The sequence below is a fragment of the Capricornis sumatraensis genome, chromosome 1 (assembly GCF_032405125.1).
Source record: "Capricornis sumatraensis isolate serow.1 chromosome 1, serow.2, whole genome shotgun sequence".
Taxonomy (NCBI): Eukaryota; Metazoa; Chordata; class Mammalia; order Artiodactyla; family Bovidae; genus Capricornis; species Capricornis sumatraensis.
This window is the reverse complement of record NC_091069.1, coordinates 34,586,531-34,602,257: the sequence shown is the minus strand read 5'-3', so window position 1 is coordinate 34,602,257 and position 15,727 is coordinate 34,586,531. Positions and strand designations below refer to the sequence as shown.

Genomic DNA, 15,727 nt, shown 5'->3' with positions numbered 1-15,727 from the left:
TTGCTTATGATGGTAATTACTACAAGACTATATGTATTAAAATTCATCTAACTATACTTGTGGTGTTAGAGAAGACTCTTGAGAGTCCCTTGCACTGCAAGGAGATCAAACCAGTCAATCCTAAAGGAAATCAACCCTGAATATTCACTGGAAGGACAGATGGCTGAAGCTGAAGCTCCAATACTTTGGCCACCTGATGCGAAGAATGGACTCACTGGAAGAGACCCTGATGCTGTGAAAGAGTGAAGGCAGGAGGAGAAGGGGACAACAGAGGATGAGGTGGGTGGATGGCATCACTGACTTGATGGACATGAGAATGAGCAAGCTCTGACAGTTGGTGAACAGGGAAGCCTGGTGTGCTGCAGTCCATGGGGTTGCAAAGAGTTGGACACAACTGAGTGACTGAACTGAACTATACACTTTGAAGGGGTGGGATTTATTATTTGTAAATTATACCTCAATAAATATTATTAAATGAGGCAATTTACGTGTTAGCATCCAGCACACTGAAATAAAGAGAGGTTTACCCTTGAGCACAGCAAGGACCTAAAAGGGTTGTTTCAAGAAATAGATTCTGTCCACAGTCCATAAAACTAGGCCACATAAAACCCTTTAGGGTTTCCAAAGCCATGCTCTCCTCAGTGTTACAGTCCCTTCTGACTAGTTTGGGTTCACTAAGGCCTCCTGTATTCTTAAAACAATTAAACAATCCTGGATTCCTCAAAATTGAGTTTGGACCTAAAGATGAGAAGACATAAGACTAAGAAAAGGCCATAATCAAGCTCAGTACTAACCATTCTTGTGGAAGGCCAGGAACTCTCAGTGTATGGAACTCCTTTCTGGTGCTATATCCTTTCCCATTTCCTCTCTCCCCTATTACTGGCTGCATGGTTAAAGTCTCTCAATAACAGAAAGCTCCCAGGCAAGCAATGAGAGGATAAGCAGTTGTTCTGTTTTCATGAGTCACCTCAGCCACCTCTCACCTCTGTGGTCAATATCATCAGTATCGCTGTCTGCTTCTTCATCCTCTTCATCCAAAGTTCCCCGAGTCAGGATCAAATCAGCAGGGTCCAGCACAGGAGATGAGCTGCCTGCATGTAAAACACTATCAGCAGCATATCAGGAACACAGCCCTCCTCAAAAGGGTAATTTTCAATCAGTAAGTAACTATGATTAAAAATTGGCAGGATGAAAGTGATCATGATAAAATGCAGGATCTTCTCTCTTCTAAATGTACTGTTTATACCACTGAACATTTCTACACTAGTTTATTTCACAAAGTGCCAGTAACCCAAGAAGTCTCATTTTTAAGTTGAGGAAAAACTCAACTCTCAAGAAGCTTGTCTTAGTAGTAATGTCATTTGTTTTTACTAGCTCTCAGCTTGAAAGCAGCTATGGTTTTTCCTACGAAGGCTAAAGACATGTGAGCAGACCCACTGTGCTGGTAAGTCCAGCGTAAAAGTGTGGAGTGTTCAGGAAACTTCCTGATGGAAATTTAAGTTCAGAAAGGGTCTGAAGAGAACAGAGGGTGAAATGACAGAGGAGCTGAGTATTTTTCAAGAAAAGGAGAATTTATGACAAAAACCCTCCAGAAAGCAGGCATAGAAGGAACAAACATACCTCAACATAATAAAAGCCATATATGAATGATAAACCCACAGCAATCACTATCTTCAATGGTGAAAAATTGAAAGCATTTCCCCTAAAGTCAGGAACAAGACAAGGGTACCTACTTCCACCACTACTATTTAACATAGTTTTGGAAGTTTTAGCCACAGCAATCAGAGAAAAAAAAGAAATAAAAGGAATCCAGATTGGAAAAGAAGAAGTAAAACTCTCACTGTTTGCAGATAACATGATCCTCTACATAGAAAATCCTAAAGACTCCACCAGAAAATTACTAGAGGTAATCAATGAATATAGTAAAGTTGCAGGATATTAAATTAACACACAGAAATCCCTTGCATTCTATACACTAATAATGAGAAAACAGAAGGAGAAATTAAGGAAACAATTCCATTCACCATTGCAACGAAAAGAATAAAATGCTTAGGGATAAATCTACCTAAAGAAACAAAAGACCTATATATAGAAAAGTATAAAACACCGATGAAAGAAATCAAAGATGACACAAATAGATGGAGAAATATACTATGTTCACAGATTGGAAGAATCAATAGAGTGAAAATGAGTATGCTACTCAAAGCAATCTATAGAGTCAATGCAATCCCTATCAAGCTACCAATGGTATTTTTCAGAGAACTAGAACAAATAATTTCACAATTTGTAATGGAAATACAAAAAGCCTTGAATACCCAAAGCAATCTTGAGAAAGAAGAATGGAACTGGAGGAATCATCCTGCCTGACTTCAGACTATACTACAAAGCTACAGTCATCAAGACAGTATGGTGCTGGCACAAAGACAGAAATATAGATCAATGTAACAAAATAGAAAGCCCAGAGATAAATCCATGTACCTATGGACACCTTATCTTTGACAAAGGAGGCAAGAATATACAATGGACAAAAGACAATCTCTTTAACAAGTGGTGCTGGGAAAACTGGTCAACCACTTTTAAAAAAATGAAAATAGAACACTTTCTAAAACCATACACAAAAATAAAATGGATTAAAGATCTAAATATAAGACTAGAAACTATAAAACTTCTAGAGGAAAACATAGGCAAAACACTCTATGACATAAATCACAGCAGGATCCTCAACGACCCACCTCCCAGAGTAATGGAAATAAAAGCAAAAATAAATAAATGGGACCTAATTAAACTTAAAAGCTTTCACACAATGAAGGAAACTATAAGCAAGGTGAAAAGACAGCCTTCAGAATGGGAGAAAATAATAGCAAATGAAACAACTGACAAAGAATTAATCTCAAAAATATACAAGCAGCTCCTGCAGCTCAATATAAACGAGAATAATAAACGACCCAAACAAACCAGAAAAATAAGTGACCCAATCAAAAAATGGGCCAAAGAACTAAACAGACATTTCTCTAAAGAAGACATACAGATGGCTAACAAACACATGAAAAGATGCTCAACATCGCTCATTATCAGAGAAATGCAAATCAAAACCACAATGAGGTACCATCTCACGCCAGTCAGAATGGCTGCTATCGAAAAGTCTACAAACAATAAATGGTGGAGAGGGTGTGGAGAAAAAGGAACCCTCTTACACTGTTGGTAGGAAAGCAAACTAGTTCAGCCACTATGGAGAACAGTGTGGAGATTCCTTAAAAAACTGGAAATAGAACTGCCATATGACCCAGCAATCCCACTAGTGGGCATACACACCGAGGAAACCAGAATTGAAAGAGACACGTGTACCCCAATGTTCATCGCAGCACTGTTTACAATAGCCAGGCATGGAAGCAACGTAGATGTCCATCAGCAGACGAATGGATAAGAAAGCTGTGGTACATATACACAAAGGAGTATTACTCAGCCATTAAAAAGAATGCATTTGAATCAGTTCTAATGAGGTGGATGAAACTGCATTATACAGAGTGAAGTAAGTCAGAAAGAAAAACACACAATACAGTATACTAACACATATATATGGAATTTAGAAAGATGATAACGATGACCCTATATGCAAGACAGCAAAAGAGACAGAGAAGTAAAGAACAGTCTTTTGGACTCTGGGAGAAGGCAAGGGTGGGATGATTTGAGAGAGTAGGGTTGAAACGTGTATATTATCATATGTGAAGCAGATCACTGGACCAGGTTCGATGCATGAGACAGGGTGCTCAGGGCTGGTGCAATGGGATGACCCTGGGGGATGGGATGGGGAGGGAGGTGGGAGGGGTGTTCTAGATGGGAAACACATGTGCACCCGTGTCTGATTCATGTTGATGTATGGCAAATCCCACTACAATATAGTAAAGTAATTAGCCAGCCTCCAATTAAAATAAATTAATTTTTAAAAAAAAGAAAAAGAGGAGAAAAAAATGGAAAACTGAATATACTAACGGAAGTACGCTCCCTATACAGGGAAACTAAGGGCTGAGCTCCAATAATCAGGAGAAAGTCTAATCAAGTGGGTTTGAGTCCTGAGCAGAGGATTCAGCTTGTTAGGGAATGGTCTCTAGTTCAGTTCAGTTCAGTTCAGTTCAGTTCAGTTCAGTCACTCAGTCATGTCCAACTCTTTGCGACCCCATGAATTGCAGCACGCCAGGCCTCCCTGTCCATCACCAACTCCCAGAGTTCACTCAAACTCACATCCATCGAGTCAGTGATGCCATCCACCCATCTCATCCTCTGTCGTCCCCTTCTCCTCCTGCCCCCAATCCCTCCCAGCATCAGAGTCTTTTCCAATGAGTCAACTCTTTGCATGAGGTGGCCAAAGTACTGAAGTTTCAGCTTTAGTATCATCCCTTCCAAAGAAATCCCAGGGCTGATCTTCAGAATGGACTGCTTGGATCTCCTTGCAGTCCAAGGGTCTCTCAAGAGTCTTCTCCAACACCACAGTTCAAAAGCATCAATTTTTCGGTGCTCAGCCTTCTTCACAGTCCAACTCTCACATCCATACATGACCACTGGAAAAACCATAGCCTTCACTAGACGGAATTTGTTGGCAAAGTAATGTCTCTGCTTTTGAATATGCTATCTAGGTTGGTCATAACTTTCCTTCCAAGGAGTAAGTGTCTTTCAATTTCATGGCTGCAGTCACCATCTGCAGTGATTTTGGAGCCCAGAAAAATAAAGTCTGACACTGTTTCTACTGTTTCCCCATCTATTTCCCATGAAGTGATGGGACCAGATGCCATGATCTTCATTTTCTGAATGTTGAGCTTTAAGCCAACTTTTTCACTTTCCACTTTCATCAAGAGGCTTTTTAGTTCCTCTTCACTTTCTGCCATAAGGGTGGTGTCATCTGCATATCTGAGGTAATTGATATTTCTCCCGGCAATCTTGATGCCAGCTTGTGCTTCTTCCAGCCCAGCATTTCTCATGATGTACTCTGCACAGAAGTTAAATAAACAGGTGACAATATACAGCCTTGACATACTCCTTTTCCTATTTGGAACCAGTCTGCTGTTCCATGTCCAGTTCTAACTGTTGCTTCCTGACCTGCATACAAGTTTCTCAAGAGGCAGGTCAGGTGATCTGGTATTCCCATCTTTCTCAGAATTTTCCACAGTTTATTGTGATCCACACAAGTCAAAGGCCTTGGCATAGTCAATAAAGCAGAAATAGATGGTTTTCTGGAACTCTCTTGCTTTTTTGATGATCCAGCGGATGTTGGCAATTTGATCTCTGGTTCCTCTGCCTTTTCTAACACAGCTTGAACATCTGGAAGTTCACGGTTCACATATTGAAGCCTGGCTTGGAGAATTTTGAGCATTACTTTACTAGCGTGTGAGATGAGTGCAATTGTGTGGTAGTTTGAGCATTCTTTGGCATTGCCTTTCTTTGGGATTGGAATGAAAACTGACCTTTTCCAGTCTTGTGGCCATGGCTGAGTTTTCCAAATTTGCTGGCATATTGAGTGCAGCACTTTCACAGCATCATCTTCCAGGATTTGAAATCGCTCAACTGGAATTCCATCACCTCCACTAGCTTTGTTTGTAGTGATGCTTTCCAAGGCCCACTTGACTTCACATTCCAGGATGTCTGGCTCTAGGTGAGTGACCACACCATCATGATTATCTTGGTCTTGAAGATCTTTTTTGTATAGTTTTTCTCTGTATTCTTGCCACCTCTTCTTAATATCTTCTGATTCTGTTAGGTCCATACCATTTCTGTCCTTTATCAAGCCCATCTTTGCGTGAAATGTTCCCTTGGTATCTCTAATTTTCTTGACGAGATCTCTAGTCTTTCCCATTCTGTTGTTTTCCTCTATTTCTTTGCATTGATCGCTGAAGAAGGCTTTCTTATCTCTTCTTGCTATTCTTTGGAACTCTGCATTCAGATGCTTATATCTTTCCTTTTCTCCTTTGCTTTTTGCCTCTCTTCTTTTCACAGCTATTTGTAAGGCCTCCCCAGACAGCCATTTTGCTTTTTTGCATTTCTTTCCATGGGGATGGTCTTGATCCCTGTCTCCAGTACAATGTCACGAACCTCAGTCCATAGTTCATCAGGCACTCTATCTATCAGATCTAGGCCCTTAAATCTATTTCTCACTTCCACTGTATAATCATAAGGGTTTTGACTTAGGTCATACCTGAATGGTCTAGTGGTTTTCCCTACTTTCTTCAATTTGAGTCTGAATTTGGCAATAAGGAGTTCATGATCTGAGTCACAGTCTGCTCCTGGTCTTGTTTTTGTTGACTGTATAGAGCTTCTCCATCTTTGACTGCAAAGAATATAATCAATCTGATTTCAGTGTTGACCATCTGGTGATGTCCATGTGTATAGTCTTCTCTTGTGTTGTTGGAAGAGGGTGTTTGCTATGACCAGTGCGTTTTCTTGGCAAAACTCTATTAGTCTTTGCCCTGCTTCATTCCACATTCCAAGGCCAATTTTGCCTGTTACTCCAAGTGTTTCTTGACTTCCTACTTTTCTATTCCAGTCCCCTATAATGAAAAGGACATCTTTTTTGGATGTTAGTTCTAAAAGGTCTTATAGGTCTTCATGGAACCGTTCAACTTCAGCTTCTTCAGCATTACTGGTTGGGGCATAGACTTGGATTACTGTGATATTGAATGGTTTGCCTTGGAAACGAACAGAGATCATTCTGTCATTTTTGAGCCTGCATCCGAGTACTGCATTTCGGACTCTTTTGTTGACCATGATGGCTACTCCATTTCTTCTGAGGGATTCCTGCCCACAGTAGTAGATATAATGGTCATCTGAGTTAAATTCACCCATTTCAGTCCATCTTAATTAGCTGATTCCTAGAATGTTGACGTTCACTCTTGCCATCTCCTGTTTGACCACCTCCAATTTGCCTTGATTCATGGACCTGACATTCCAGGTTCCTATGTAATATTGCTCTTTACAGCATCAGACCTTGCTTCTATCACCAGTCACATCCACAACTGGGTATTGTTTTTGCTTTGGCTCCATCCCTTCATTCTTTCTAGAGTTATTTCTCCACTGATCTCTAGTAGCATATTGGGCACCTACTGACTTGGTGAGTTCCTCTTTCAGTATCCTATCATTTTGCTTTTTCATACTGTTTATGGGCTTCTCAAGGCAAGAATACTGAAGTGGTTTGCCATTCCCTTCTCCAGAGAACCACATTCTGTCAGACCTCTCCATCATGACCTGCCCTTCTTGGGTGGCCCCACGGGCATGGCTTAGTTTCATTGAATTAGTCAAGGCTGTGGTCCTAGTGTGATTAGATTGACTAGTTTTCTGTGATTATGGTTTCAGTGTGTCTGCCCTCTGATGCCCTCTTGCAATACCTACCGTCTTACTTGGGTTTCTCTTACCTGGTCTCTAGGTCTCTAGGAGAGCCTAACATCAAGCCGTGTACCCTAAGGCCATAGGATGTCATGACAACTCCCTCTTCAGGAGCCTAAAAGGTTAAAAAAGCTCAACTGGGAAACAAGGGTGGCCAATTACTTGTTAGATCTAGGATTTATCTAAATTGATTGGCAAATATAAAATACCACATTTACTTTATCCTTTTCTCTTTCTCTCCCTTAAATCCAAACACCTAATACTAAGTGAGATAACTGTACCCTTCTTTTAGTTCCTAACACCACAAGACCCTCCAGTACCTGTGGCAGTTCCTGTGTCCAAGGCTACAGAGCCCATATCTTTCTGGAGGCGTTCCAGTTGTTCTTTCTGCTGCTGGCTCTGTGCACTGGCCTATATACATAAAAAAAATATGTCATTGTATTAAAAAAGAAAGCCCAAGTTAGATGCCAGACTTCTAATGGAAATGACAAATTATATAAATACGTGAGGCTACTTAAACAATGAGGGAGATAAGGGATGAATGATAATAGAAACACTAAGCAGTGTGGGCCCATATTAGCATAAATTCATTCCAGAGGGCTCTGCAGCCTGTATTAGAGCTTTCACAAATTGTACATAAAATCTTCAAAAGAACCCTCAAGCAGACATAGCAGGAAGGCCAAATGATAAGATGTCCAATGGAGCCAATGGGGACAGCCCACCTGATCATTTGGGGAAGAGTTATGAACTGCCTCTCTGTTCTTAAACAAAATTCTAGAACAGCCTTTAAATGGGCCTTGGAGTCAGGGTGGAGGTTGTAGCAATAGAAGGGCTCAGCACACATAACAGGAAAAACCTGATTTTTATTACTTCAAATTTAGAGAAAGAAAAAAGAGGCCTTTCTGCATCCAGACAGCATACATACAAATTTACAGATCAAATTAACAACTATCTAAAGGATACACTGTATCTAAAAGATACAAGTATCCTTCACAAGTATCTAAGTCAAAGTGAAAGTCGCTCAGTGGCTCAGTCGTGTCTGATTCTTTGCAACCCCATGGACTATACAGTCCATGGAATTCTCCAGGCCACAACACTGGAATGGGTAGCCTTTCCCTTCTCCAGGGGATCTTCCCAACCCAGATATCAAACCCAAGTCTCCTGCATTACAGGCGGATTCCTTACCAGCTGAGCTATAAGGGAAGCCCTTACAAGTATCTAAAGGATATACCAAAACAAAATCACTTATGATAGATGGATTAGGACATAGTTTGCGACTGTTTTTTAGTAGCCCTAAAACACAAACAGCTTCTTATCTTACCAGTGATTTCTTCAGACGTTCATATTCAGGACGATACTCTCTGGAAAGAGAAACACTCTAAATCCCTTTGATTAATAATTTATCCTGCCTCCCTCCATGGCACTTCTATTTTCCTAGTACTTTGACTATAACAAAAGATCTTATGCCACCAAACATCAGATGTAACAAGTCTTAGTCACTAAGACTCTAGCCCTAAGGAATTAAAAGCAAGGTGCCTGACCCCGACCCTGAAACCAGCAAAGAGACAAAAGACTGACTGCTGAGCTAGGAAGATCAACTCTGGAGAGACCATGACTGATGAGTTCATCATACACTTGGATGAACATGAATAAAAGATGTTTAAATGATGAGTAAAAGAAGCTAGGCCTACTCAGGAAGCCCAGTATATAAATTATGTCGTTCATCTGGGCGACAATGAAATGATACAGAAAAGAGTCTATCCTGAGGCTTTGATAACACTCGCAAAAAAAAAAAAAAAACCCACAACCCTTGTCTGATGAACAAAAAATAATGTGTCTGAAAATAATAATGTGGCTATTAGGATCTTACTAAGCATGAAGCTTGCTAGAAAGCAGCCAGTTATCAGGCCTAAGGAAAGTGTGTAAGTGCTCTGACTCCACTTTCCTTTAGATAAATGGAACTCCAATATTAACCATGACAACAGTTATAACAATCATTTATAAAGAAACATGGTTTCCATGTGTCAGCAATTATGCTAGGTGCTTTAGGTATATCATCTCAAATAATCTCAAATAATCCTCACAATGACCAATCTTAACGGTAAATGCTACAGTTACTCATTTATTAAATGAAGGAAAAAGAAATCTAACTAGTGTCTATCTGACTCCAAAGTCTATGTTCTTAATCGGGGGTCAACAAATGTGGCAAACAGGCCAAATCCAGCTCACTGTCTATTTTTATAAATAAAGTTTTACTGGAACACAGCCACACCCAATTGTTTAGGAATTGTCTATAGGTGCTTTTGCACCACAATGATTGAGTTATTATGGTCCACAAAGCCAAAAATTTTTATATCTGACTTTTACAATGTCTGATCACTCCTGCTCTTCATCAATCAATAAAGTGAAGATTTTATATTATTGTGGGTTTTTTAAATATTATTTTTTTTATATTATTGTTTTTTTTTTAAACTAATGGGTACTTGTTAACCCTAAATGTGATGAGACCCAGTACACATCTGCATGGCAAATATAATACAAACATTATGAAAACCAAAATATTTTGCCTGACAAAACTGCTGTCATATCAGAATTGTGAGTAACTAAGAATGCCATCAATAAAATGTTCTTTTATCCTCACCTTTCATATTCTTCTGTAGCACTGGCAACTTGCACAAAGAGTTCATCTAAACCTGTACCCAGGACAGCAGACACACCCACCACCTGCCAAAAGCATCATTAATGCCACTGAGGAAACAACTGCATATTTTTAAACAGTGTACATTATTTGGTTCAAATTTCAAAGTTTAAAAGTCATGGTAATAAGTCCATGGAAAGTAGAGAACTGAAAAAGAAAATGAGGACCAAACAAGCAGCAGTTCTATTCATCTGTTCCCTATCACATCAAACGACAGTCTGTTCTCTATAAAAATTAGTATCTCAATGTTTTTGCTTGGACAGTGAACATACTCCTTGCTACCCACACCCTCTTTTGCTTACACAAATCTTAGCCTTCTTTCAAAGCACACCTATATGTGCTATATCCTCCAAAATCCCTCATTTCAAAAGTGATCTACAACCTAACCACTATCAGGCCAACTTTAAATCTTTCTTAAGATATCACAATATAAGTTACAATACATTGTATTTCAACTCTGTGTTTAGCCTTCTCTCCTAACTAGACCATAAACTCTCTGAAGGTAGGGTCTCTATCATATTTATCTTTTAAATCTCCAGTTTTTAATAAGTAATGCCTTATAAATTACTTTTTGGAAGGTAATGAACTTCCTCTCCAAAGATATGTTCAAAGCCAGCCCTTTGGATTAACAGGTTAACTGAAGAGATGGACAGCATAAGCAAGAGAGAAAGTTTACCCTGAGTGAGCTGTAAAACTCATCTAACACCAGGCTCATTGAACGAGTCAGGTTACTGACATATGTAGTTTCTTGATTCAAAGCATCTTGGAAAGCCTCAAAATCCTGCATCCATTCCACTGCAAAGCTGTGGTCAATGATGTCAGTCTGTACCAGAGAGAAGACAATTATCAGCAATCAGAGATGAGGTCAGACCCCAAACAATGGGAAATTTTATTTAAAAAAAATTTCTTAATTAATTTTTTAATTAAAATTTTCATTTTTAATTAAAAAAAATTTTTAAACTTTTGGCCACATCTCACAGCATGTGGATCTTAGTTCCCTGACCAGGGATTGAACCCATCCCCTGCAGTAGAAGTGTGGAGTCTTAACCACTGGACCATCAGGGAAGTTCCTTCTCCCAATTTCTTTTAATTAAGTGGTGACAACAAAGAGCAATCATTCATAGATTTTCCTTCTCTGCTTCCCCCATTTCCTCCTCCACTGAAACAAGCCACAAGGAGTCAAGACTGCTGTGCAGTATAAATAATGAAATGAAGATCTGTATATTCCAGGTTAAAACAGACTCTTCACTATCCACTGCCAAGTGACCATGGCCACAGTGGAGGCCAGCATTTTCCAGGCTCCAAAGTCAAGTACACAGTCTCTTGCATTCTGGCCAACAGCCAACCACAGAGAAGTTTTGGTTTTAATTGCCACTCCCCACAGACTGGCAGTGCCCACCCCGCCCCTACTTACACAGTCCTGATCTTGAGGGATAACCCATAAGCTGTGGACCAGGAGTTACTCTATTTAGCCTAAAATAACTTTGGAGAAGAATCAGTGACATATAGTATATTCATTCAATTTAATTGAGTCCATTTCTGAGAAGTGTTCACAACTTTGCTTTCAGTTAGCTTAAATCTGCTCTCCAGCATCTGAAATCACCCTTTTCACCTAACCAAACTTCTAACACAAGGTTCTGATGAAAAGAAATATTCAGGCAAGACAGGAAGAAGACTCCACTTACTTTATTCATGACCACAATAAAAGGCAGCTTGGTTTTGTATAAGATGCTGAAAATCAAATATGAAGGCATTATTAGTAAAAGCACTTAAGCTCCTCCTTGCGTTATTAATCCAATGGAACTGAGTAATTAAAAGGGAGAGGGGTTCAGACTCTAAATACAGGTATCCATTCTCACATAGCACTCACATGTGCTCCCATCCCAAGCAGGAAAACACCACCACTAAGCAAATAACACACATACACACTCTCTCCTATTCTTGGAGTAATAATGCCTTGGTACTGATCCTGGGTATGTTTATGTGTGTGTGTATGTGTTGTTGTTTTTCCTCAAATTAACTGTCTATTAAACAGTTACTATGGACAGAGGAGCCTGGAAGGCTGCAGTCCATGGGGTCGTTGAGGGCCGGACACGACTGAGCGACTTCACTTTCACTTTTCACTTTCATGCATTGAAGAAGGAACCCACTCCAGTGTTCTTGCCTGGAGAATCCCAGGGACAGGGGAGCCTGGTGGGCTGCCGTCTATGGGGTCGCACAGAGTCGGACACGACTGAAGTGACTTAGCAGCAGCATGAAGACAAAATCATGCTATCAAATATCAGATTTCTATTTGGATCAGGATTTCTTGTGTTTAACAGGAAGGAACGTCCCTAGTCACATTAGAAGAGACAAATTGGAGTGCTTGCTTTTTGCAAATGCCTAAAATTCAACTTAGTGTTAATAATGGCCCACCTTGCTCCTAGGTCTAATGCACTAACATAGCCTAGGAGGGCATGCCCTTCCTCTCCTAATAGCACCACATTTGAGAAAATATGTGCATACAGAATCACGGATGAATCTTTTAATTCAGTCTCTCCTCATGTTATAATCTCATTTCTCCTAGCACACACACACACAAAAAAAGCATTTAGACCAGAGCCTCTATTCTATTCAGAACTGGATTTCATTCAACTGGGGGCAATGCATCTACCAGAAGGTGCATATTCATTCAGCACCTGTTCTGTAATAAGCAAAGGAGAAAGACAACCAGGCGCTGATGCCAAGGCATGTGCTTCTCTTCCCTCACCAACCCAGAAACACTAAAGAGGGTGTGGGCAGCACAAACTGAGAGGGAAGCACTCAGGACTCAAAAATGAAGGAAAAGAAGAAATGGAGACTTCACTTCTTGACACAACACTATGCCCAACAATAATGCATTACCTGCAGGCATAGAGCATATTGGACATGAAGGTCACTGGGTTGGTACTCCGAGATGTGTCCATTACATAAATGACAATCGTTGGAAACGAGGATGCCTAAAGCCACAGAATAATCACAGCTTTAGTCAAAAAGTCCTTGACCTGTCCCCAAACTCTTCTCCTACCCTCTGTGGGGAGGAAGAACCACTTTAAGAGGGTGTGCAGAGCTCTATGACTCTATCCCACATAAGTTCCCAGGCAGAAAGATGAAGTTTTTCTTGTCTGGCTCTCTAGTTAACCCTCAGTAACAAGTCCTAGAATACTCACCAGGGCCTCGGTGATAATTGTCCCAGAAGCTGACCATGTGAATACCTCAATCTGTCCAGGTGTGTCAATCAAGACATACCTGTGTCAAAAAAGATCATAAAAGAAGTTTTTACTTGTGCATTCCGAAAGATATTCCAGACCACAAAACATTACCATCTGGGCATTTAAGACAAGAAATAACCTCCCATGCCAAGTCTCACATCTTCCCATTGCCATTAAAGTGAAGACCACATTCCCCCCGGCTTTGGTCAGTGTCCAGTATTCAGGTTCATTGGCAAGAGCAGCAATATATCAGTGCTGCAAACAGTCACAGAGGAAACTGACAGTTTTCAAAATACACTGCATTAAAAATGAGAGATAAGCAAAACCAGTATGTAAATCTCTTGGGAAACCTGTTTACGTAGCAGTGGGGTTGGAGGAAAACGGAGGGAAGGGAGGAAGAGAAAAAGAAGGTGGTAACTAAAGAAGAAGGTCTCTTCTTGAAGGGATGCAATGTTCTAAACTTGTGGTAATGGCTGTACAATTCTGTAACTACCATAAAAGCCACAGAATTGCACAATTAAAATGGGTAAACTGTGTAGCACATGAACTATATCTCAATAAAGCTGTTTGTAAAAAAGAACAAAGATTCACTCATACATGGACAATTAACTGACAACAAAGGAGCCAAGAACATAAATGGAGAAAGGGAAGTCTCTTCAAGAAATGGTGTTGGGAAAATCAGTCATATGCAAGAGAATGAAACCAGACCACTCCACATACAAAAATTAACTCAAAATGGATGAAAAACTAGAATGTAACACCCAAAAGAAAACAGAGGCAGTAGCCTCACTACCATCTGTCTCAGTGAAATTTTGGAGGATCGGACACCAAAGGCAAGGAAATCAAAAGCAAAAATAAAAGATGAGACTACATCAAATGAAAAAGCTTCTGCACAGCAAAGGAAAACATCATCAAAACTAAAAGGTGGGAATTCCCTGGTGGTCCAGTGTTAGGACTTGGCACTTTCACTGTGGTGGCCCAGGGTTCAATACCTGGCTGGGGAACTAAGATCCCACAAGTCACTGGGCATGGCTAAAAATAAAACCCAAAGGCAACCTACTGAACAGCAGAAAATATTTGCAAATCACATCTGATTAGGGATTGGTATCCAAAATACATAAAGAACACATACAATTCACAAAACAACATGATTTATAAATGAGAGAGGATCTAATATGTAGACATTTCTCCAAAGAAGATACACAGATGGTCAATTGGCACATGAAAAGATGTTCAACATCACTAATTACTAAGGAAATGCAAATCAAAACCACAGTGAAATGTTGCCTCACACTTGTTAGAATGGCTCTTATCAAATACATAACAAATAACAAGTGTTGAAGCAGACGTACAGAAAAAGAAACACTCGTACGCTGTTAGTGGCAGTATAAACTGGTACAGCCACTATGAAAAACAGTAGGAAGACTCCTCAAAAACTGAAGGGTAGAGTTACCATATATGATTCAGTAATCCCACTTCTGGGTATTTATCCAAAGAATATAAAAACACTAGTTAGAAAAAATATACACACCCGTATGTTCATTGCAGCACTATGTACAACACCCAAGACCCAGAAGCAACTTAAGTGTTCACCAATAGATGAATGAATGGATAAAGAAGACGTGGTATGCACATAGTAGAAAACTATTTAGCCATACAAAAAGAATGAAATCTTGTCATTTGTGACAACATGGATGACACTAAGTAAAACAAATCAGAAGCAAAAAGACAACTACTATACAATTTCACTCATAAATGGAATAATCTTGGAAAAAGAGAGAGCGAATGAAACAAAGAAAAAAGAAAACCAACCAAAAGCAAGATACAGAGAACAAATCAGTGGTTACCAGAGGGAAAAGGGGTTGTGGGTGGGTCAAAGAGCTGAAAGGGATCAACTGTATGGTGACAGATGATAGCTGGCCTTTGGGGGTGATCACTCTGCAGTGTACACAGATGTTAGAATTATAATGTGTACTGGAAACTTATTTTTAAAAAAAAAGCAAAAAATTCAAACAGCCATTTCTCCAAATATATACCAATGGCTAAGAAGTACATTAAAAGATGCTCAACATCATTAATCATTTAGGAAATACATACCATAAACACAATGTGACACCACTTCATACCCACTAAGATGGCTCTAATCAAAAACAGTAATAAGTACTGATAAGTATGTATAGAAAATGGAACCCTCAATGCATGTATATTGTAAAATGGTGCCTGCAGCTACCAGGAGCTTGGAGGAACAGGGAATAGAATGAATGCTAATGAGAATGGGGTTCTTTTGGAGATGAAAATGTTCTGAAATCAGGTGATTATGATCAATGCACAACTTTGTGAATATACCAAAAACTACTAAACTGTATACTTTTAAAGAGTGCACATTATGGTCTGGGAATTCATACTGTAACAAAGCTGTTACTTTTAAAAA

At 39.7% G+C, this 15,727-nt stretch overlaps 1 protein-coding gene across 1 annotated transcript in view; it reads right to left on the bottom strand.

Annotated features, from left to right (window-relative positions):
- The window catches only part of GPN1 (GPN-loop GTPase 1), a 28,093-nt gene that overhangs the window by 2,380 nt on the left and 9,986 nt on the right, over nt 1-15,727 (bottom strand). The window contains exons 6-13 of the mRNA XM_068969715.1: nt 13,255-13,333; nt 12,950-13,044; nt 11,752-11,797; nt 10,743-10,889; nt 10,010-10,092; nt 8,690-8,729; nt 7,689-7,779; nt 984-1,091 (exon numbers count right to left, since the gene is read on the bottom strand). Of these exons, the coding sequence (XP_068825816.1) occupies nt 984-1,091; nt 7,689-7,779; nt 8,690-8,729; nt 10,010-10,092; nt 10,743-10,889; nt 11,752-11,797; nt 12,950-13,044; nt 13,255-13,333 (689 nt within the window). The remainder of the gene's footprint in view (nt 1-983; nt 1,092-7,688; nt 7,780-8,689; nt 8,730-10,009; nt 10,093-10,742; nt 10,890-11,751; nt 11,798-12,949; nt 13,045-13,254; nt 13,334-15,727) is intronic.